General features: G+C 39.0%; 1 protein-coding gene across 1 annotated transcript in view; it reads left to right on the forward strand.

Moving 5' to 3' along the window:
- LOC106868187 (unconventional myosin-IXa) overlaps positions 1-22500 on the forward strand; it is a 209041-nt gene that overhangs the window by 67494 nt on the left and 119047 nt on the right. Inside the window, exons 2-3 of the mRNA XM_089361098.1 lie at positions 1488-1582; positions 20133-20195. Coding sequence (XP_089217224.1) covers positions 1488-1582; positions 20133-20195 — 158 coding nt within the window. The remainder of the gene's footprint in view (positions 1-1487; positions 1583-20132; positions 20196-22500) is intronic.

Here is a 22500-nt window from a genome sequence, read left to right on the forward strand (position 1 = left end):
ATTTTTACATTTTCATTTTTTTCCCCCCCCTCTTGCTCATTCACAAAAATTAGTTGTATGAACAGTTCCTGTATTACCTTTATCCCTAGTAAATAAATACATGAACATGTCCATCCTTGTGGTTGCGATGTGCAAGCCTTTGACACAATCACCACCCCTCAACACAAACTGCAATTTCATACTGTACTTATACATTTTGTCAGAGCCCTCTCTATCAAGTCCTTTATTTTATCACTCCATTTTCATCTTTGTGGCCCTTCAGCTTGATTCCTATCCATCCAGCCCTTGATGCTATTGCAGACCTTCTGGATGCTGATAACTTGGCCAAAATATTCTAGTTTTCTATGTCTGACCATTGTCCCCAGATTATGTTCTGCTTCTTTTCTTCTATAGCAGTAGACCCCAATGTTTTTTGCACTACCGACCAGTTTCACGCACTGCAATTTTTCCATGGATTGGGGAATTGAGCACATAAAACACAATATTATCATATTTAATTTAATTATTAACTATATATTACACATATAATATATTCTTTTATTCTTTGACTTCAATCATTTGGCTGTGGCCATGCTGGAGTATCGCCTTAAAGGGTTTTTTTTTTAGTTAGAAAAATCAACTCCAGAACTTATTCTTTGGAGGCCTATACACACACACACACACACACACACACACACACACACACACACATATATACGCATATGTAGGAGTGGCTGCATGGTAAGTAGCTTGCTTAAGAACCACATGGTTCCGGGTTCAGTCCCACTGCATGGCACCTTGGGCAGGTGTCTTCTACTATGGCCTCGGACCGACCAAAGCCTTGTGAGTGGATTTGGTAGACGGAAACTGAAAGAAGCCCGTCATATATATGTATATATATATGTGTGTGTGTGTCTCTCTCTCTCTCTCTCTCTCTCTCTCTCTCTCTCTGTCACACTAACCTTTCATCATCCAACACAAGACCCTTTCCTCAAATGATTCCCCTCCCCTCTCAAAATTCCTTGTCTTGCAAGTTACTTGGTGACCCTGCTGGTGCTGGTACCGCATAAAAAAGCATCCAGTCGACGCTGGGAAGTGGTTGGCATTTGGAAGGGCGTCCAGCTGTAAAAACCTTGCCGAAACTGACCTCACCTGTGCTGGTGCCACGTAAGAAGCATTCAGTGTGCTCTGAAGAGTGATTGGTGTTAGGAAGTGCATCAAGCTGTAAAAAACCCAGCCAAAACAGACGCTCTAGCCTGGGGTAGTCTTCTACCTAGCCAGCTCCTGTCAAACCGTCCAACCCATGCCAGCTTGAAATGGACATTTAAAACAATGATGATGTGGTGGTGGTGGCAGTGGTGGTGGTGGTGATGATGATGATGATGTGCACATGTACGAACATGTTCACCCACACACACTCGCAAAATAATATTCTCTGTATTTAAATACTTCTTAATTTATTCAATGTTATTTTTCTTTAATTTTTTAATTTTCTTTCTTATTTTCAGGCATTTGGGAATGCAAAAACAGTACATAATAATAATTCTAGTCGATTTGGGAAATTTATCCAAGTTAATTACAAAGAATATGGAATGGTTCATGGGTAAGTGTTGTTTTAATACATCTATATAACCTTTTTTTTTTTTTGCTTGGGAACAGAAGATCTCGAACATATAAAGCTATAAATAACAGCATTGAATAATCCTTTCTACTATAGGCAAAAAGCCTGAAATTTGGGGTGGTGGGAGAGGGGAGAGAGTCAATTACATCAACCCCAGTGCATAACTGGTACTTAATTTATCGACCCTGAAAGGATGGAAGGCAAAGTTGACCTCAAAAAAATTAATAGCATTGAATAATATCCCCCTTTTGACAGAAAATGTTAAAAGCTCCCCATCAGCAACAAAGACTTTTAAATATATATATAAATATATATATATATAATACAAATAATATATATGCATGTATACACACATATATGTACATACTTACATCTACATGTGTATATAGATGCATATCAGGGTACAGGACGTTAGAACAATGAACTACAGACCATGGAACGAACACATAGGAAAACAGATAGCCACTTGGTATTAATCCTTCACAATTGTGAGTTCTCAGGTTCAATCCCTTTCTGTGTGTGTGTGTGTGTGTGTGTGTTTCTTTTCTTTTAGGGATTGGTGTGACAACTATGAATATTTATTTCAAATTTTGGTGGCACAAGGCCAGCAATTTTGGGGCAGGTGGGGAAGGCGAATGTAAGTTGATTACATCGACCCCCCCCCCCCCCCCTGCTCAACTGTTACTTATTTTATCTACCTTGAAAGAATGAAGGAAGACAAAGTTGACCTTAGTAGAATTTGAACTCAGAACATACAGTGGATGAGATGCTGCTATGCAATTTGCTCGGCGTGCTAATGATTCTGCTGGCTTGCTTGTAAATATTGTGCGGCATTTAATATGTTGCTATGCCATTTCTGTCTGTTCATCTGCATTGCAGTCATTATTTACTTAATTCCTTCACACCCTATTGAGTATAAATCATTACTCTTTTATTCTTTACTCTTTTACTTGTTTCAGTCATTTGACTGCGGCCATGCTGGAGCACCGCCTTTAGTCGAGCAAATCGACCCCAGGACTTATTCTTTGTAGGCCTAGTACTTATTCTATCGGTCTCTTTTTGCCGAACCGCTAAGTTACGGGGACGTAAAGACACCAGCATCGGTTGTCAAGCGATGTTGTGGGGACAGACACACAAACACACAAACAAACACACACACACACACACACACACACACACACACACACACACACACACACACACACACACACACACACACACACACATATACGACAGACTTCTTTCTTGGTTTTGGGCTGGGTTTTCTTTTCTGCTTCTCTCCAATTGGATCCCTGCTTTTCTAACTCAACCTCAATATCCTGCCTGTAGTTATTTTCAGGGTGTTCACTTTTCTGTCTCCCTTGTGGTTTCCAAGTCAAGACCCGACGTGTCTTATTCTTCCTTGGGTGAAAGCCTTCCTCTCCCATGTCTTGTTGGTTTTATATTCTCATCATGCTTCTGTAACTTAGCTTTTTTTGTTTTTTCCTATATTGGAGTGTTAGCCTGATACAAACTCATTTGGTCTACATTAGCCTGGCCCCTATCCTTTGACATGTCCAGCATGGGAGGCCCTATCAGGAGCTTGTGCTCCACTGGAATAGCCTTCAAGCTTGTTGAACATCGCAATCATAGGATAACAGTAAATAATTTCTTGCATAGAATACAAAGTCCTTTGATGTGGTGGAAGAGACGTGTGAATTATAACTGAGGCCTTGTCAGAACTGATAAATAATATGTCCTCAGATAATCTGTTGGCCATAAAAAGCAATGGAAGCAATTCAACTTTAGAGGTGAAAGTAATTTTTATGGTTAGGCATATTTTCTAAATGTAAATAATCTAAGAATCCATAAATAGTTTGGTAATTCCTGGGAAGCATGTAGAGGTAATTGAATAGGTGGAGATAAGAATATTCTTGCTTGATAAGTAAAAAATCTCTTGAGCTTTAGCATTTTATTTATTTATATCTAAGAGTCAAGTCAGAGACTTGGCAGAATTGGTAACAGTGTTGGGTGTGAAATGCCTCATTGTATTTAGTTACGCCTCCTTAGGTCCCAAGTTCTTATTCTCTCAGGATCAACATGGCATTTGCTCTTGGGTCATTAAAGTACTGGTTAACTATGGAAAGTAAATTTAATTGACAATATGTGTGTGTGTATGTTCGTCTGTTCCCCCTCTGTACTGCTTGACAACTCGTGTTGGTTTGTTTATGTCCTCATAACTTAGTGGTTTGACAAAACAAAAAAAAACAGTAGCATAAGTACCAGACTAAAAAGTAAAACAAAAAGAAACAACTGTATTTTGCAAATAAAACTTAACCTGATTAACCCATTATTTCGTTGATTTTGCATTTGAAAGATTCTTTGTCTTGCAAAGTTATTTGGTGACCCTGAGAGTTCTGGTGCCACGTAAAAAGCGTTCAGTTCACATTATAAAGTAGTTGGCCTTTGGAAGGACGTCCAGCTATAAAAAAAACCATGCCGAAACTGACCTCAGTGGTGCCACGTAAAAAGCACTCAGACCACTCTACAGAGTGGTTGGTGTTAAGATGGGCATCCAAAACAGACACAGGACTATGGTGCAATCTTCTGCCTGGCCCACTCCTGTCAAACTGTCCAACTGTCCAACTTATGCCAGCATGGAAGGCGGACGTTAAGTGATGATGATGATTATGATGATGATGATGATGATGATGATGATATCCATTGCTCACCTTTTGCCTACCCCACTATCACCTCAATTTCCATCAACAGCCCTGCCCCTATGATCCCCCCTATCCTGGAGTGGGTGAGTTGGGGGGGGGGGCAGTGCCACTCACTTTGGGAACCAGTGGTCTAGACAAGGTCAGTCTGGTATTCGGTTCTGATAGGTTGGCTGCCTTGCTGATTGGGTGGTCAGGGGTTTCCTGAGCTCTGTGTTGTGATTATTGTTGTTGTTGTTGTTGTTAGTGTTAATGGTACTATCATTTACTTAAAACCTGTTTAAATTCCTCAGCAATGTACACACACACACACACACACACACACACATATATATATATATATAGATATAGATATATGTTGATTGACATGAAATACCTTCATTGTCTTACTTAATATTGATGTGAAGGCAGCTTTCACATAGAAGAGCTAATTACATAAAATCTTTTGTTACACACCACGAGAAACAATTTTAACAAGCTGTGATCTTGTCTAAGCTTCTGATTGTTTTAAAAGTCTCTTTAACTTCTTTTGTTGAAGAAGAAGATGCCATTAGGGGAGTTTCTATTGAACACTGGGTCTTGTTCCAGCTGCAATAACAAACCAAAGTTGATACCGTGAACATGCCAGCTGTTAACGCCTTCATTTAGATATTTTCATATATATGTACATACATGTACATAAATATATGTGAGTGTGTGTATGTATATATCTATATCTATCTATCTATCTATCTATCTATCCATCCATACGTATATGTGTGTGTGTGTGTGTGTGTGTGTGTGTGTGTGTGTATAAGCTAACTGAAAATGTTGCATTATTTATAAGCTTTAATTATCTAAAGAATGAAATATATATCTACAGACATATGTTAATACAGTTGGAGTCGTTTTTAAGGTCTGTTTGATTTCTTTGTGATAGATGAATATGCAGCATTTATATATTCTTTTCAGCCAAGTCTCACCCCTCCATTATATGTCTGCATTACTGCATGTCATTTCTCAGTGTTCCCCTGTAATGATTTAAAATCTCTCTAGATCTCAAAGCTAAGGATACACTTTATGAAATAATTAAAAAGAAAGAATTTTTTTTTTTCTTGTCAATTTAATGAAGAAAACTAATTAGCTTTTGTGAGATTAAGCTTTAGCGGAAGCTAAACATAACAGGAAACAATTAGAGGCAAATATAAAATAACAAACCAACAGTAATTTGTGGATTTGGCTGTGTTGGGTGGGTTGTAATTTATACTAATATCCTGAAAACTGCTTGGCACCAGTGATTCTTTGGTTCCTTATAAGGATGATTGAAAATTTTCTTTCCCTTAGAATTAATTTATCTAAGGCACAGGCATGAGTGTGTAGCTAAGAAATTCGTTTTGCAATCATGATTTTGAGTTCAGACCCATTGTACAACACCTTGGGAGAGTCTCTTCTGTTACGGTTCTGGGCTGACCTATACCTTGGGAGTGAAACGGTCAGTCTGTCCTAGTTGCAAGTTACTTGATGATCTTGTCAGTACTAGCGACATGGAAAAAAAAACAAAAAAACTTCCTGTATACACTGTAAAGTGGCTAGCATTTGAAAGGAATATAGCCATAGAAACCATGCTAAAAGTAGACATTGGAACGTGATGATGAAGTCCTGTGCATTCAACCCGTGTCAGCATGGAACACAGATGCTAAATGATGATAATAATGATAGGTGTTCTTTTTTTTTTCTTTTTTTTTTTCTTACTTGTTTCAGTCATTCAGTTGAATATAGAAATTATGTGCTAGTTAATGTAGTTTTGTATGCAGCTAGAAGACAGAATGGTCATGCCTGGAATGTCTTCATCATAAATTCTGTTTGATTATGGCTGACCTATTGTTAAACTATAGCAACACTTCCACACTGTATGCTGTACAGATATTACAATCACTGGCTCAAAGACATCCTATGCTCTCTCTCTGCATCTTCTTCTGCTATTACTACATCTTCTGCTCCACTGAACTAGCAAGCTGTACCATCTTCACCTAACTCCACTCCTTTCACTTTTCCTTATTTTGTCTAAATCTGCCAAATTTTACCTCACTGGGGCAAGGACTTCCTTCGGTCATGAATGACCACGGGATTGCACCTAGAAAGTTCCCCTCCGAAGCACAAGTCTGGGCAAGGTTGTTTATAGAAGACCGGCAGTTGTCCCTGCATACCAGCCTCCCCTCTCCACGCCACCAGAGTTATCCAAGGGAAAGGCAAAACCAATATAGCTTGGTACCTGTGACGTCGCAACTCATTTCTACAGCTGAGTGAACTGGAGCAATGTGAAATAAAGTGTCTTTGTTCAAGAAGAGCACAACACAGTCCGGTCTGGGAATCAAACTCACTATTTCATGATTGTGAGCCGAGTGCTCTAACCACTGAGCCATGCACCTTCACCAAATACCTTTTATTAACCTTTATATACCTTACTATAAAACCTATTAATTCCTCTTCCTTTAATAAGCCAATGTGTGGGCTTCTATGCAGTTATTCAAACTGCGAGACACCGCAGCTAGGTTTCTTCAAATGAAACCCTTCCACTTTTATATAAGAAGGACACATTGGATATATTATCTGACAACTAGATGGGATGGTCATGATGGGAACATCTTCAATCACAAGTCTGTTTTGACTATGAGCTGACATAAAGCAGAAAATCATAAGGCCAGTTATACTGGTCCTGGGATATGTGTTTTCATCCGCAGCTTACAATTGAGAATAAACTGACTTCATAGCAGCGCCATGGTCTCTGTGTGTTGTAATAATCTTTTCACTATACATACATACATATATATATATATATATATATATATATATATATATATATATATATATATATATGGAGACTTGTTGCCAGCTTTGAATAATAGAAGCTAAAAAAGATGACATCAATAATGAGATTAACTAATAGAAATAAATAAATGAATCACTTGCTATACAAACACGCATCTTTTATTGTGGTTCTATTTGTACTTTATTATCATTATTAATACCATTATTATTATTATTATTATTAATACCATTATTATTATTATTATTATTATTATTATTGATTGATTGACTGAGATGCTATGGTGTCGAATAGAATTTGTTGCAGTATTATTTGTTTCTGTCTCTTTATATTTCTGGGTTCAAATACCACCAGGGTCAGTTTTGCCTTTCATCCCTCCATGGGAGACAAAGTACTAGTCTAGCACTGGGGTTAATGTAATTTGCTGATCCCCCTTATCTCCCTTCAAAATTGCTGGCTTTGTGCCTAAATTAGAAACAGTTGTGGTTATTGATATTAAGGAGGCAATGATGCAGTTAATTGGCAGGGAGTCATTATGTTATTGTGGTGGATAGAATGCCTTGTATTATTTGTTCTGGCTCTTGATGTTCTGAATATCCCCGAGAACTACGTTAAGGGTATACGTGTCTGTGGAGTGCTCAGCCACTTGCACGTTAATTTCACGAGCTGGCTGTTCTGTTGATCAGATCAGCTGGAACCCTCGACGTCGTAAGCGACGGAGTGCCAACAACATGTATGTGTGTATGTTTGTTTGTGTCTGTGTATGTCCCCCCCCACCCCCATTGCTTGGCAAATGTTGTTGGTTTGTTTATCTCCCTGTAACTTAGTGCTTTGGTAAAAGAAACTACAACTAGTACCAGGCCTTAAAAAAGATGGAGTCCTGGAGTCGATTTCTTCAGCTGCACCCTCTGAAGCAGTGCCCTAGCATGGCTGCTATCCAATGACTGAAGCCAGTAAAAGGTAAGCAGATGGGTATATCATGACTTAAAAAGCCCTGCCAAGGTTGACCTTGACATTTCTTCTAATCCTTTCAGGGTTCATGTAGTTAAGTACCAGTGAAGAAGTGGAGGGGGGGGTTCTGCTGCCATCTGCTAAATGCTACCTTTTCACCCCTAACCCCCACCAACTCACTTTTCGTGTGACCTTGTGACTGTGTTCTAAATATGTTATTAGTTTTGTTTTGTGGCAATTAACTGGCGCTGAGGTGGGGTGGGGGTAGGGGGTGGGCCATAGACTTAAGAATTTAATTCTGCAAAGTGTGCAAGACTTGTCTGTTTGTAGTTGAGTAGAAAATAGTGATATTTAAGTAGGGTTTCACTTCTGAGGGAATTGATACTCTGTGTGTGTGTGTGTGTGTGTGTGTGTGTGTGTGTGTGTGTGTGTGTGTGTGTGTGTGTGTGTGTGTGCGTGCGTACGCATGTGTGTGCGTGCGTACGTGCCATTTGATAGTCAGTGAATTAAAGTGTGTGTATTTTCTTCAAGCAGATCTGCTTCCTGACACAGTTTCCTTTATAGTAATGGCTATATTAATCATGATTTATAATTAGTTCATTAGTCTATATATATATATATATATATATATATATATATATATCATCATCATCATATATATATACATATATATATATATGTATGCATCTTTATGTTCTGAGTTCAAATTCTGCCGAGATCGATTTTATCTTTCATCCTTTCGGGGTTGATGAGATAAGTACCAGTTGATCACTGGGGTTGATGTAACTGATGTGCCCCTCCCCCCAAAATTGCTGGCTTTCTCCTAGAATTTGAAACTGATGTTAGTGGATTGCTAGAATCGGTAGAGCACCAGATAATGTGTTTTGATGTGGTGAATTGGTATAAACAGTAGAGTGACAAGCAAAATACCATGGGGTGTTTAATTATGTCCTTTTGTTCTCTGAGTTCAAATCCTGCCAGTTTCATCTTTGTCTTTTGTATCTCTGGGATTTACAAATTAAATCCTAGCTATTTATTGAGATTGATTTAATCAGCTTGAAACTGTTAGCTGAATATCAGACAAAAATGCCTTGTGGTATTAGTTCTGAGTAAGGTCAAATTCATTTCGCATCCTTCTAAGGGCTAGGTGAGCTGGCAGAAACGTTAGTACACCGGGCGAAATGCTTAGCAGTATTTCATCTGTCTTTACGTTCTGAGTTCAAATTCCGTCGAGGTCGACTTTGCCATTTCATCCTTTTGGAGTTGATAAATTAAGTACCAGTTGTGTACTGGGTCAATCTAATTGACTGCTCCCACTCTCAAAAAATTTCGGGCCTTGTGCCGAGAGTAGAAAAGATCATCATCATCATCATCATCATCATTAAAGCCAAGGAAGTGACTAATATTTAAAATTGAAAATAAATTGAAATTACTAAGGGCAAAATGACTTAAATGAACCGGTGGCATAAATTTAGATAATTAAGTTAACAAGAAATGTACAGAATGCTGAATGCAAAAAATATTTCCTAAATGAAATTTTCCTCTTGATGTGAGTCTACATTCTTAGTTGGAAATCCTGCCATTTCTGGCATTCCTTTGGGTAGGTCTTTAAGAGGAGTACCAGTAAAGTACTGTTGTTGAATTGATTGTGACTTTGTTTTCCTAATGTAAGAAATTGTTGTTCTTGTTTAACTCCAGATCAGCACTGTAATACAGCAAATGTATAATCAAGGTGGTCTACTTGTGACCATCCATTCTTTTGTATATCTAGGACTACTTTATTCTCCTTCATATTTTATTTTTGTAGACAGTAAGGTTGTCTTTGGCAAACTACTGCCAACAGGACATGCAAACTACTGCTGATTTAACAAAAAATTGCTTCAATTTTTTTCTAGTAATGTGGCTCACCTGATGGACCATGTCTCATGTGGCCTGCTTCTCCTAAAAGGTAGCCCATGCCTGCAGTAGAATGTGATTTAGCTAAATATTCAATCTTGATTTATGTTAAAACTGACCAGATCCAGCCTGTCACACCTACCCTACTGTGCCATTCTTAAAATATACAAACACACCATTGAAATCTTGAAGCTGCATGATTAACTTCAAATAACATGAATAAATAAGTGATACATTTGACAAAGAAATCTGAATGCTAAAGGGTTAAGGAGATTTGACTGCTATTTTTAGCTGGTTCAGCAAGTATGTCGATCAGTGGTTCTCAATCATTTTTTTACCTATAGACCCCTTCAATTCCTATTTTACTCGGAAGGGCCTTCCTAGCCATTCAGTGTTTAAGAAATCATACACATATGATCTTTGAACATTGGGCCTTATGGGGGCAATGATAAGTGACTGAGATCTTTGGCAATATGTCGTGCTTGGGGAGGCCCGTCAAACCAAATGAAATTGTAGTTGTGACTGGTGCTGGTGTCACGTAACTGGCACCTGTGCTGGTGACACGTAAAAAGCACCCACTACACTCTGTTGAGTGGTTGGCATTAGGAAAGGCATCCAGACTGGAACCTGGTACAGCTCTCCGGCTTACCAGTTTCAGTCAAACCATCTGACTCATGTCAGCATGTTGTTGGCACTCTGTCGCTTACGACGTCGAGGGTTCCAGTTGATCTGATCAACGGAACAGCCTGCTCATGAAATTAATATGCAAGTGGCTGAGCACTCCACAGACACGTGTACCCTTAATGTAGTTCTCGGGGATATTCAGCGTGACACAGTGTGACAAGACTGACCTTTTGAATTACAGGCACGACAGAAACAGGAAGTAAGAGTGAGAGAAGGTTGTAGTGAAAGAGTACAGCAGGGTTCGCCACCATCCCCTGCCGGAGCCTCGTGGAGCTTTTAGGTGTTTTTGCTCAATAAACACTCACAACGCCCGGTTTGGGAATCGAAACCATGATCCTATGACCGCGAGTCCGCTGCTCTAACCATTGGGCCATTGTGCCTCCACTGTCAGCATGGAAAGCAGATGCTAAATGACAACGGTGGCGATGACGACGATATTAGGAATTGGATAAAAAAAAAATTGTTGAAATAATTTGTGTATTGTAGAAGTATAAGTAATTTATTGCTGATAAATTTTAGCAATAAAATCTTGTGGACTCCTATGGGCCATGTAAAACCCCAGGGGCCAATGTGGGCCCCAAGTGCCATGTGGGCCCCAAGTGCCATGTGGGCCCCAAGTGCCATGTGGGCCCCAAGTGCCATGTGGGCTCCAAGTACCATGTGGGCCCCAAGTGCCATGTGGACCCTGTTGAGAACCATTGATGTAGATCATCCATAGACAACCTGCAGCCTCAGAGGACCTTCTGAAAGGCATCCTGAATGAAAAATTATCTGGAATTTTTTGTTTAGTAGTGCATCCTGTCCCCATGATGAAGCATGTCTCACGTGGCCTGCTTCTGTGGAAACGGTTGTCCATGCTTAATATAGATAGATGCTCCTTATATGTTGGCTTGAAGAAAGAGAAAGATTACAATGAAGCAGAAATTAACAGTGTTCCAGAGTAATTACGACTGTTGTTGTTGTTGTTGTTGTAGCTTATCTGAAATTTTGGAGAAGAATGTCTGATTTCGATAATGGTGACTGATAGAATTTAAGCCACTTAGGAAAGGGGCTGACCAGATGACCTGCTGGCCTGGCTGCTACCCCTATCTCTTCTACTCTGACTAATTATAATGCAGTGACTATTTCAAGGATTGTTATCACAAATACTAAACTGACTAATTGTCAAGATGTGTAGAGTAGACCCTCTGTGTATGCGTGCATGTGTGTGTGTGTGTGTGTGTGTGTGTGCGTGCGCGCATGCGTGTCTGTGTGTTCACAGGAAACTATGTGAGGCAGGAGATTTTGGAGTAGTTATATCCTGACTATTATTATTATTATTATTATTATTATTATTATCATTATTATTATTATTATTATTATTATTATTGTTATTGGTGAGCTGGCAGAATCATTAACATGCTGTACAAATGCTGAGCAGCATTAAAGAAAAAAAAGGGGGGGAGGGGCAGCAAGCTGCCATAATCCCTAGCATGCCAGGTGAAATGCTAAGTGGTATTTCATTTGATGACGTAAGTACCAGCTACGCACTGGGGTTGGTGTAATTGACTAGTCCCCACCCCCCCAGTTTCAGATCTTGTATCTATAATAGAAAGGATTATTATTATTATTATTATTATTATTATTATTATGAAAGTTGGCGAGCTGGTGGAATTGTTAATACACCATGCAAAATACTTAGTGGCATTATATCCATCCTCATGTTTTGATTTCAAATTCTGCCCCCAAACGTCTGGCCTTGTGCCTACAGTAGGAAGGATTAATGTTGCTGTTGTTGTTGTTGTTGTTGTTGTTATTATATGTAACTTACTACTTGCAATTTAGATGAATAAAGATAACGACCTTCAATTTTTTAATCTGAAAAGTTTTAATCGTTTTATTTCTGTTCCTACCTCATTGTTTCTGAGTTTGGGTAATTCCCACCACCTTTTTTTTTGTTTGTTTGCTTTTTGTAGCCATAGTGTGTGTGTGTGTGTGTGTGTGTGCGTGTGCGTGCATGCGCGTGCTGGGTCTGCTTGTAAATTCTTGTCGGTTTCATTTTGTAACCCAACTAGGAATCTGAGTTGAAATTTGTTTACCCTCCCAAGAGAATCCGGAAAGCCACAACCATTCTGTTTCCTCTCTCGAAATCTTAAAATTTTTCATGCTTATTATATGACAGAGCCAACCCATCAACCAACATATATATATATAATATAATATACAAATATACTTTGATATATATATATATATATATATATATATATATATATAAAAGATAATAAGAGTGAAAAAACTACAGAAGGCTTGTGTTATATGGTTAAAGTATATATTTAAATTATGTCAGAAAAATGTTAGAAAAATGTTATAAAATCTTTTTGGTATATAAACATTGTATTTTGAGAAATAACTGGTTTCGTGTTGTCTTTTCAAATTTCTCTACTTCATTGTAACGTGTTCGCTCCAGTCTATATATATATATATATATATATATATATATATATATATATATATATGTATGTATATAAATACATGCACACACACACACACACACACATACATATGTCTAACCCACTGAATGAAGAAATGTAAGGTTGATTCAATGGTATTTGAACTCAGAATGTAATGGGGGTTTTTTTTTTACTAAGAATGCTTCCTCTTTTCAATTTTTCGCATTTTGTCTGATGCCCTAATCCTCCTTCTCTTCATCTCGTTGTTGTAGTCGTCGTTGGAGGCATCCTCTCCTCCCCTCTGCCTTAACCCCCAACCCCTTACCTCCCCTTCTTCCTCTCCTCCTGCTCCTCTTCCCCATCTTCTCCACCCTCCCAAGTTCTCCCTTTTTCTCCTATGTCCCTCTTCGTCACTGCCGTCGCCGCTGCCACCTATGTCTACTGCATTCTTTTCCTGAATGTCAAGTGCTCTGGTTACACGTTTGTCATCATCACTTTCAACTACAACCTTGCACTTATGCTGGGCACCACCTAGACACACTCATCATAAGTCCCATTCCGTCATCACCATTGTCCTAAGTGCATCAAACATGACACCACTGTCCTTCTTAAGAGTCTTGACAATGGGTTTTGGAAGGTCCCCCCCCCCCCCAGTCGTCCTCCTATGGAACAGTTGCCAGATGATGACTTGTTTGGCAAGCAAGTCTGGGTGTTTCGGACAGTATCTTTCCAGATGTAACTCTCTTCCTACTATCTGTACTGCTGAGAGCCCCTTCGGTCATGACTGACCATGGGATTGCACTTAGAAAGTTACCCTCCCGGGCACAAGTCCAGGCAAGGTTGTTTATGGAAGACCAGCAGTCGCCCATCTATACTATACTATATATATACAGCATAAATATATATATAGCATAAATATATATATATGTATATCATCATCATCATCATATTTATTTATTTATACGATAAAGATTTGGTTAGATATGTCTGTCTTAAAGAGAAAAGAATAAGCACTAGGGTAGATTCATGTGACTAGAAAATTTTTAAGCCAATGCTCCAGCATGACCACAGTCTAATGACTGAAGCATGTGAAAGACAAAAGATACACACGCACGCACACACACACACACATGCATGTGTGTGTGTGTGTGTGTGTGTGTTGCTGTCTCCTTGCTTTGATTCTCATGATAAGTTCCATTGCTATGCAAGAAGTGTCCTTCATTTCCAATCTTCTGTGAAAACATGTCTGGTCATGAGATGTGTTTGTGTGTGTGTGTGCGTGTGTGTGTGTGTGGGGAATATGAGTCCTTTCTTGGAAACAGATGAGGGTTGGCAACAGGAAGGGCACCTAGCCATAGTAAATCCACTTGGGACAAATTCCATCCAACCCATGCAAGAATGGAAAAGCGGATATTAAAAATGACGATGATGATGATGATGATGATTTACAAACTTAAATGGAGATTCCAAATTTATGTAAACCTGATATTTACCACTTTCAACTTCTAAAAGCACTCATAATATGAGTCCAGCAACTCGGTGCCACTTTCTGTTTTTTTTTAATGCTGTCGCATGTTACCAGAAATGGTTCAAACTTTAACAATCCTGAGATCAGACTAAAATATGGGAGGGGAGAGAGAGAGAGAGAGAGAGAGAGAGAGAGAGAGAGAGAGAGAGAGAGAGAGGTAGGTGCTTTACTGTCGCACAGTGTTGAGTTAAGAACTTCCTGTGGAACAACGCCCATCTAGGAAGAAAGGAGTGCTATTGCAGGAACCATAAGAACAACACTTAGGTTCTGGCCAATGAGAAAACAGCCATATGGTCATTCGGTTATTAGACCAGCTAGAAATAGCAGCCAAATCTCCCTCATATACTATGCCGTCTTAAAAGAAGAAGAATACACTAAGAACATAATGCTAGGTACGATGCCCGAAATATAGTTGGGTGGTCATATTTGGAAATTCTTTGATCATGGGTCAGCCTGGAGTTAAACAACAATAACCACTTTTACACACAAGCCAACGGAGGTGCCTACTCAGCCTGCTAGGTATTTCTTTACTCTCTTTTACTTGTTTCAGTCATTTGACTGTGGCCATGCTGGAGCACCGCCTTGGAGGATTTTAGTCAAATTGATCTTAGGTTTTATTTTTATTAAGCCTACTACTTATTCTGTCGGTCATTTTAGGCTGAACTGCCAAGTTTTGGGGAACGTAAACACACCAACACCGGTTGTCAAGCAGTGATGGGAGTACAAAGACACATACACACACGATGGACTTCTTTCAGTTTCTATCTCCCAAATCCACTCACAAAGCTTTGGTTGGCCTGAGGCTGTAGTAGAAGACACTTACTCAATGTGCCACACAGTGGGACTGAACCTGGAATCATGTGGTTGGGAAGTAAGCTTTTTTACCACATGGCCATCTGTCAAAACACCTTATCTTTATCTTCCTGAAAAATAAAAGGCCACATTGGGCCCAGATACACTAAAAGATGGGATGAAGGAATGCTATTGATCAAAAGGTTACTTGATCATGGCTGACCTAGGACAAAATTGCAACGGCTTAATATTTATGCCAAATCTTGTCGCATCCTTGTTTAGTCGCAGATTAGTGCAGATCTGGCAGACCTCTGCTCAAATGTGTTCTAGTTATGACTATCTAATCTTCTATTTCAAACACAGTGTATTTATGTATATTATTTACATTATTTACATTTGACGGATATTTGTCCTCATCTTGTTTGTTGTTAACGCGTTTCGGCTGATATACCCTTCTTTAATTATTATTTTTTCTCCATCCAAGATTTTATCATTCCTCTTTTTTGAAATGGCATTAAATAAATTTTAAAAAATTTCTCCAATTTTTTGTTTTTTTAATATTTCATTCCGTTTCCTTTATAAATTATGTATCATTAGTCACTAACGAACAGCTCACTGCTAATTTCAGGAGATTGAGTGACTGTTGAAGTAGTTTGAAGCCAAGTAAGGTGTTGTTGAGAATGCATGACTAGAAACTAAACAGCATAGAGTCAAATATGATATCTTTGATGATGATGATGGTAATGGTAGTGGTGATGTTGGTGAGGGTGGGGTGATGGTGGCGATAATTGTAATAGTTCCTCTGTTGATTATATCTGAAAACTGGTATGTTCTGCGACGAAAACGGTTGGTTAGATGAGTCAGGTTTGGTTGGTCAAAGAATCTTTTCGCCGTTCATGTTCTTTCAGTAGTACTGCTGCACTGTATTATTTTCCACGGCCAAAAAGCAGCAAATGCTCTTCAGTCTGCGACAGAACTTCTAAGTGGTCTCTTGACCTGCTGATATTTGTAAAATCTAATCTCCCTTGAATCATGCCCTTCTGTGTTGAAAAGCGGGGCCCATGCCATGCCAGATAGCAGAGCTTTATTGTGGTTGCTTGATCTTTTAAAAATAGTAGCCAAATCTCTCTCAAATCACACCCTCCTGTCATAAAAAAAAGAAGGCCACATTGAACCAAGCGACCTTCAGTGTGGTTGCTTGATGAGTTGGAAATAGCAGCCAAATCTCTCTCAAATCACATTCTCATCATAAAAATGGAAGGCCACATTGGACCAAGGGATCCTCAATGTATTTGCTCAACCTGTTAGAAATAGCAGTTAAACCTCCTTCAAATCAAATCCTGCTGTCTTAAAAGAAGGCTGCATTGAACTAAGTGACCCACTGTGTTTGCTTGATTTGTTAGAAATAACAGTCAAATCTCCCTTAAATCACATCCTCCTGCCATAAAAAAAAAGGAAGGCTACATTGAGCTGAGCTATGGGATCCACAGTGTGGTCATAATGATGTTTTATTAGTGGGCATGTCTGGAGTGTCCCAGACCATGCCTGTCCAGTTGCGACCTTCTGTGGTTGTTTGATCTGTTAGAAATAACAGCCAAATTCCCCTTGATTCTCACACTACTGTCTTAAATAGAGATGACTATATTGGTTAATATACTCCTTTGTACACTGGCCGAAACAAAGATGTGATGGTCATGACTGGAAAATCTTTGATCATAGGTCTGCTGGTTCCTTGGTGATATACAGTTATTGTTTACTAAGAACTTGAGTATCATTGATGAATGTCATTTTATTGACCACAGGTCAACATTGGTTGACCCCCACCTAAGGCATTCCATCCATTCCAGCCATGGCCATCAAGTCTTTTTACATATCTGAAAATACACTGTCCAATCTTTTTTACTTGTTTCATTCATTTACCACGGCCATCCTGGGTCACTGCCTTGAAAGGTGTTGGTCAAAGAAATCACCCCAGATACTTTCTATTTTTTGTTAAGTCAGGTACTTATCCTATCAATCTCAGTTGCTGAACTGCTAAGTTATGGGGATGTAAACAAAGCAACAGCAGTTATTAAGTGGTGAAGGTGAGGTGTTTCACACAGGTAGATAGATAGATAGATAGAGAGAGAGAGAGAGAGAGAGAGAAAGAGAGAGAGAGTTTCTGTCTACCAAATTCACTCATGAAGCATTTGTCCATCCAAGGACTGAACCTGAAACCACGTGGTTGCAAATCAAACTTCTTAACCACACAGCCATACTTCTACATACATGACAGGCTTCCTCATAGTTTTCACCTACCATATTTACTCAACCTGGGGCTATATTAAAAGACATTGAAACTGAACTCAAAACCATGTCTTTGGAAAGTGAGCTTCTTAGCAACACACCCCTGCCTGTGTGCTATTACAGTGTGTGTGTGTTAGGATGTTAGTATTGAGGTCTAGGGCTGTTGATTTTCAGTGAAGGTGAAACCTTGCATCTGTAGTGACTGTGAGGGTTCTAGTTGTGTGTTGTTCATGTCAAAGAGTGTGGAGTGCGATGATGTTTCCTTGGTATGTGCAGTGATTGCGTTTTTTTTTGCAGTTGGTAGGTTGTGGCTGGAGGAAGACTTAGTTGCTATTTATAGCAGGTCGACTAAACATGTAGAGGCACCCACTTTGGTATGATGGTTTATAGTTTCAGTAGGGACAAACGTGCCCCAAAGACACTCCTAGCCATACTGTTTTGCCCTCGTGACCCCATCGTTTATGAAATATTCCCCACGTTCCTTTCCCATATGTTTTTCTAAACATTTCAGTGCATACTTGGAAGTAATTATGAATGAAAACAGTCTTAGACAAATATTGCTTGTATATCTGCCGCTGTTATCAACTCAACAGATGTTATCTAACCGTTTCTGCAGCTATCGTTTGCAGTAGAGATGTCTAAGAGATGATACCATCTTATTTGAATAAACTTTGAAATTACAGGAAAACACCATGAGAACGTGTGTGTTTTACAATTAAACTGACAAGCAAGGATGTTGTTGCTTGCTAAGTTTTGCTAAGTTTTTTTTTTTTTGCATTTTTCTTTTGTTTCTATTTGTTTTTGTTCTGTTTTTACTTCAGCCGTTCACTTGTTAATGTGTTTTTGTTTATTATCTTTTATCTGTTTGTCTCTTATTTGTTTCTGTCATTGGGCTGCAGCCATACTTAGGCCCCTGCCTTGAAGGGGGTTTTGTCGAATAGATCGTCCAACCCTTCCCCATCTCACCCTGCCCAGTGCTTTTGTCTTCTTGTTTTTAAAGTTTGGTTACTTACTCTATTGATCTTATTTTGTTGGACTGCTAAGTTATGGGGATGTAAATACATTAACACTGGTTGTCAAGCAGTAGTGATGGTAGGGTGGACTAACAGTCACACACACACACACACAGAGTTCTATAGACATGACAGGCTTCTTCATAGTTTTCATCTACCACATTTACTCACAAGGGATTAGTCAACCTGGGGCTATATTAAAAGACACTGAAACTGAACTCAAAACCATGTCTTTGGAAAGTGAGCTTCTTAGCAACACACCCCTGCCTTTGTGCTATTACAGTGTGTGTGTGTTAGGATGTTAGTATTGAGGTCTAGGGCTGTTGATTTTCAGTGAAGGTGAAACCTTGCATCTGTAGTGACTGTGAGGGTTCTAGTTGTGTGTTGTGGAGTATGATAGTTTTCATGGTATGTGTATTGATTGTGTCTTTTTGCAGTTGGAGGAGACAAAATTTGCATAAGTTCAAAGGGATACCAGAGTTGATAAAACGCAGGTCAGAGAGAGGTGGGGAGAAATTGAGTGAGTGATCGAATGAGTTCCATAAGCTCAAATAGCAAGGTTTGATTTCACAGACAGCCACTAATTCATGAGATGGGCGACGGAGTGATAGATAGTCCATAGGTATGTGAGATTTGCCAGGAGATTCATGTGTTAGATGTACTTGAAAGCCTTGCTGATGTTGAGGGCAGCATTGATTCCACCAAATGATTTTGAGAATGAAATCTTCCTGTTGAGTGTGACATAGACGAGTATTTGTCCAGAATATACAACCTTACAAAAGCTGTACTGATGGTCATTAACCCTTACTGCACAGGTGCCAAGTATACTTGGTTCTGTGCATTTGAGACATGAAAATCAAATTAATTCATTTTCACTAGTGGTATTGTTCAGAATTTCCCCATGTTTCATGTGACAAAGTGCACAATTCCAGCCAATTTTAAGGAATCAGCTCAGTGTCTACATGTCAGTACACATGAATTTAATTGGCACATTAAGGAGGAAGAAAGATTCAAGGCGAAGGGGATTGTAAATGGCTATGTTCACCACTTTTGAGATGTGGAAAATGAGTGCAATAATTGTTAGGGGCCTGGTTAATTCATTCAGTATTATATGTTTGAAGGGTGGTACGTGGTAATAATGGTAAAGTTTCTGATGTAGTACCTTGTGGTGTTTCATTACATTCCTTTTCATTTTGAGTTCAAATGCTGCCAGAGTTGAATTGAAGCTACCTCCCCTCTTTCCATGTGTCAGTGAAATACCAGTTAAATACTTGGCGTTTGATCTCATTGAATGTTTCCTTTCCATGTTCTGATCTCATGTTCTGATCTCATGTTCTGATCTCATGTTCTGATCTCATGTTTGTCCTATGTTAGAAATCTGTTTTAATAGGTTGCAATATTTTACTGTAATGATTTGTTAAATTAATTGTCATTAATTTTATTTGCAGTGCTATTGTGGAGAAATACTTGTTGGAGAAATCTAGAATTGTTTCTCAAGCAAAAAATGAAAGGTAAGTTATCTTATATTCTTATATTCTACAATAATGACTTGGAGTAAGGAGTGGTCTCTAAACTCCTCTCTGTCCATATAACCGGGACTCAAGTCTTGCCAGGTAGCTGAATTTTCTAGAAATCTAATTATCAGATTCAGATTACCATAGTGCCTTACAAAACTCATTAAAACCCTATATACACATTAGTATTATTATTATTATTATTAATAGTAAAAGAATACAAGAACAACTCCATCCGACTTGCTGCTGAAAGCCTTTAAAAATACATCATACACCTTTATGCTCACTCTTTGTTGTATTTATCAGTAGTAAAATGTCAAAGTTTTGTTGTACACCTACAGCACAAACACTGACATAATTCCACTGCAAAACCACTTGCCAAATAAGTACAATTCTGAAATAAATTCTTGTGTTTCAGTTTGATTTCTTTTCTCTTACTTGTTTCACTCATTGGATTGCAGCCATGCTAGGGCACCGCCTTGCAAGGTTTAGTCAAACAGTCAAACCCCAAAGTTATGGTGTACCATCATGCAGTGGAACTGAATCTGGAACCATGCCTGATAATAGCCAGAGGCATAGCTGTGTGGTTAAGAAGCTTGCTACCCAATCATTTGGTCCTGGGTTCAGTCCCACTGCATTTCACCTTGGGCAAGTGTTGTCTGCTATAGTCACGGGTCGACGAAAGCCTTACGAGTGGATATAATTCATAGAAATTGAAAGAAGCCTGTTGTATGTGTGTGTTTCATATATTGTTTATGTTTGTTCTGCCCTTATTGTTTAACACCCGGTGTTCCTTTGTTCATGTTCCCATAACTTAGTATTTTGGCAAAAGTGACCGATAAAATGAGTACCAGACTTAAAAACGGGTTCTGGTGCCACTTTGTTTGACTAAACCCTCCAAGGCCATGCCTTAGTACGGTTGCAGTCTCATGACTGAAACAAGTGGGAGGTGCTATCGGGAATTGTTCAAAGACAGCCTGTATTACGTAGTAGAACACGAAAGAGAATCCTTCCCTTGTTTATCTTTTTAAAGGCAACAGGATGCAATTTGATGGCAATCTAGCTCACTCTTAATTTCTTCTGATCAACTGACCACTTTTGGAGCTTCTCCCTTATTGCTTTCTGCTAGGTTATAGTAAGGTTATGTTTCATATAAGGAATAATGTTGCACAAATCTTTGCTATTGTCTATAAAGTAGACAGCTAAAACAAATTCAAGGACATTGTATAAACAATACAGCAAAAATAGAGATTGTATTACATGTTGCTGAAGGAAAAAATACAAATAGCTTAATACATTATTATTATTGTTATTGTTATTATTATTATTATTATTATTATTATTATTATTATTATTATTATTATTATTAAGGCAGCAAGCTGGCGAAATCATTAGCATGCTGGGTAAAATGCTTGCCGATATTTTGCCACCTTTACGTTCTGGGTTCAAATTCTGGTGAGGTTAACTTTGCCTTTCATCCTTTCAAGGCCAATAAATTAAGTACCAGTTGAGCACTGGGGTCAATGTAATTGTCTAGTCCCATCCCGCAGAATTTCAGGCCTTGCCGCTATAGTAGAAAGGACTACTACTACTACTACTACTACTACTACTACTACTACTACTACTACTACTACTACTACTACTACTCTATTATAGGCTCAAGGCCTGAAATTTTGTGGGAAGGGGCCAGTCGATTAGATCAAGTTCAGTACTCAACTGGTACTTAATTTATTGACCCCAAAAGGATGAAAGGCAAAGTTGACCTCTGAGGTTGACTTTGCCTTTCATCCTTTCGGGGTCAATAAAATAAGAACCAGTTGAGCACTTGGGTTGATGTAATTGATTTACTCCCTCCCTCGAGCTTGCTGGCCTTGTGCTAAAATCTGAAACCATTATTATTATTATTATTATTATTATTATTATTTAAGGTGGTGATCTGACAGAATTGTTAGCACATGGACTGTGGCCATGGTGGAGCATGGCTTAGAAGGGGTTTATGAAACAAATCAACCTCACTATTTATGCTCTTTGTTATTAAGTTGGGTGGAGGCGCAATGGCCCAGTGGTTAGGGCAGCGGACTCGCGGTCATAGGGTCGTGGTTTCGATTTCCAGACCGGGTGTTGTAAGTGTTTATTGTGCGAAAACACCTAAAGCTCCACGAGGCTCCGGCAGGGGATGGTGGCGAACCCTGCTGTACTCTTCCACCACAACTTTCTCTCACTCTTACTTCCTGTTTCTGTTGTGCCTGTAATTCAAAGGGCCAGCCTTGTCACTCTGTGTCCCGCTGAATATCCCCGAGAA

This window comes from Octopus bimaculoides, chromosome 12 (genome assembly GCF_046866305.1).
Source record: "Octopus bimaculoides isolate indiv1 chromosome 12, ASM4686630v1, whole genome shotgun sequence".
In the NCBI taxonomy this organism is placed as follows: Eukaryota; Metazoa; Mollusca; class Cephalopoda; order Octopoda; family Octopodidae; genus Octopus; species Octopus bimaculoides.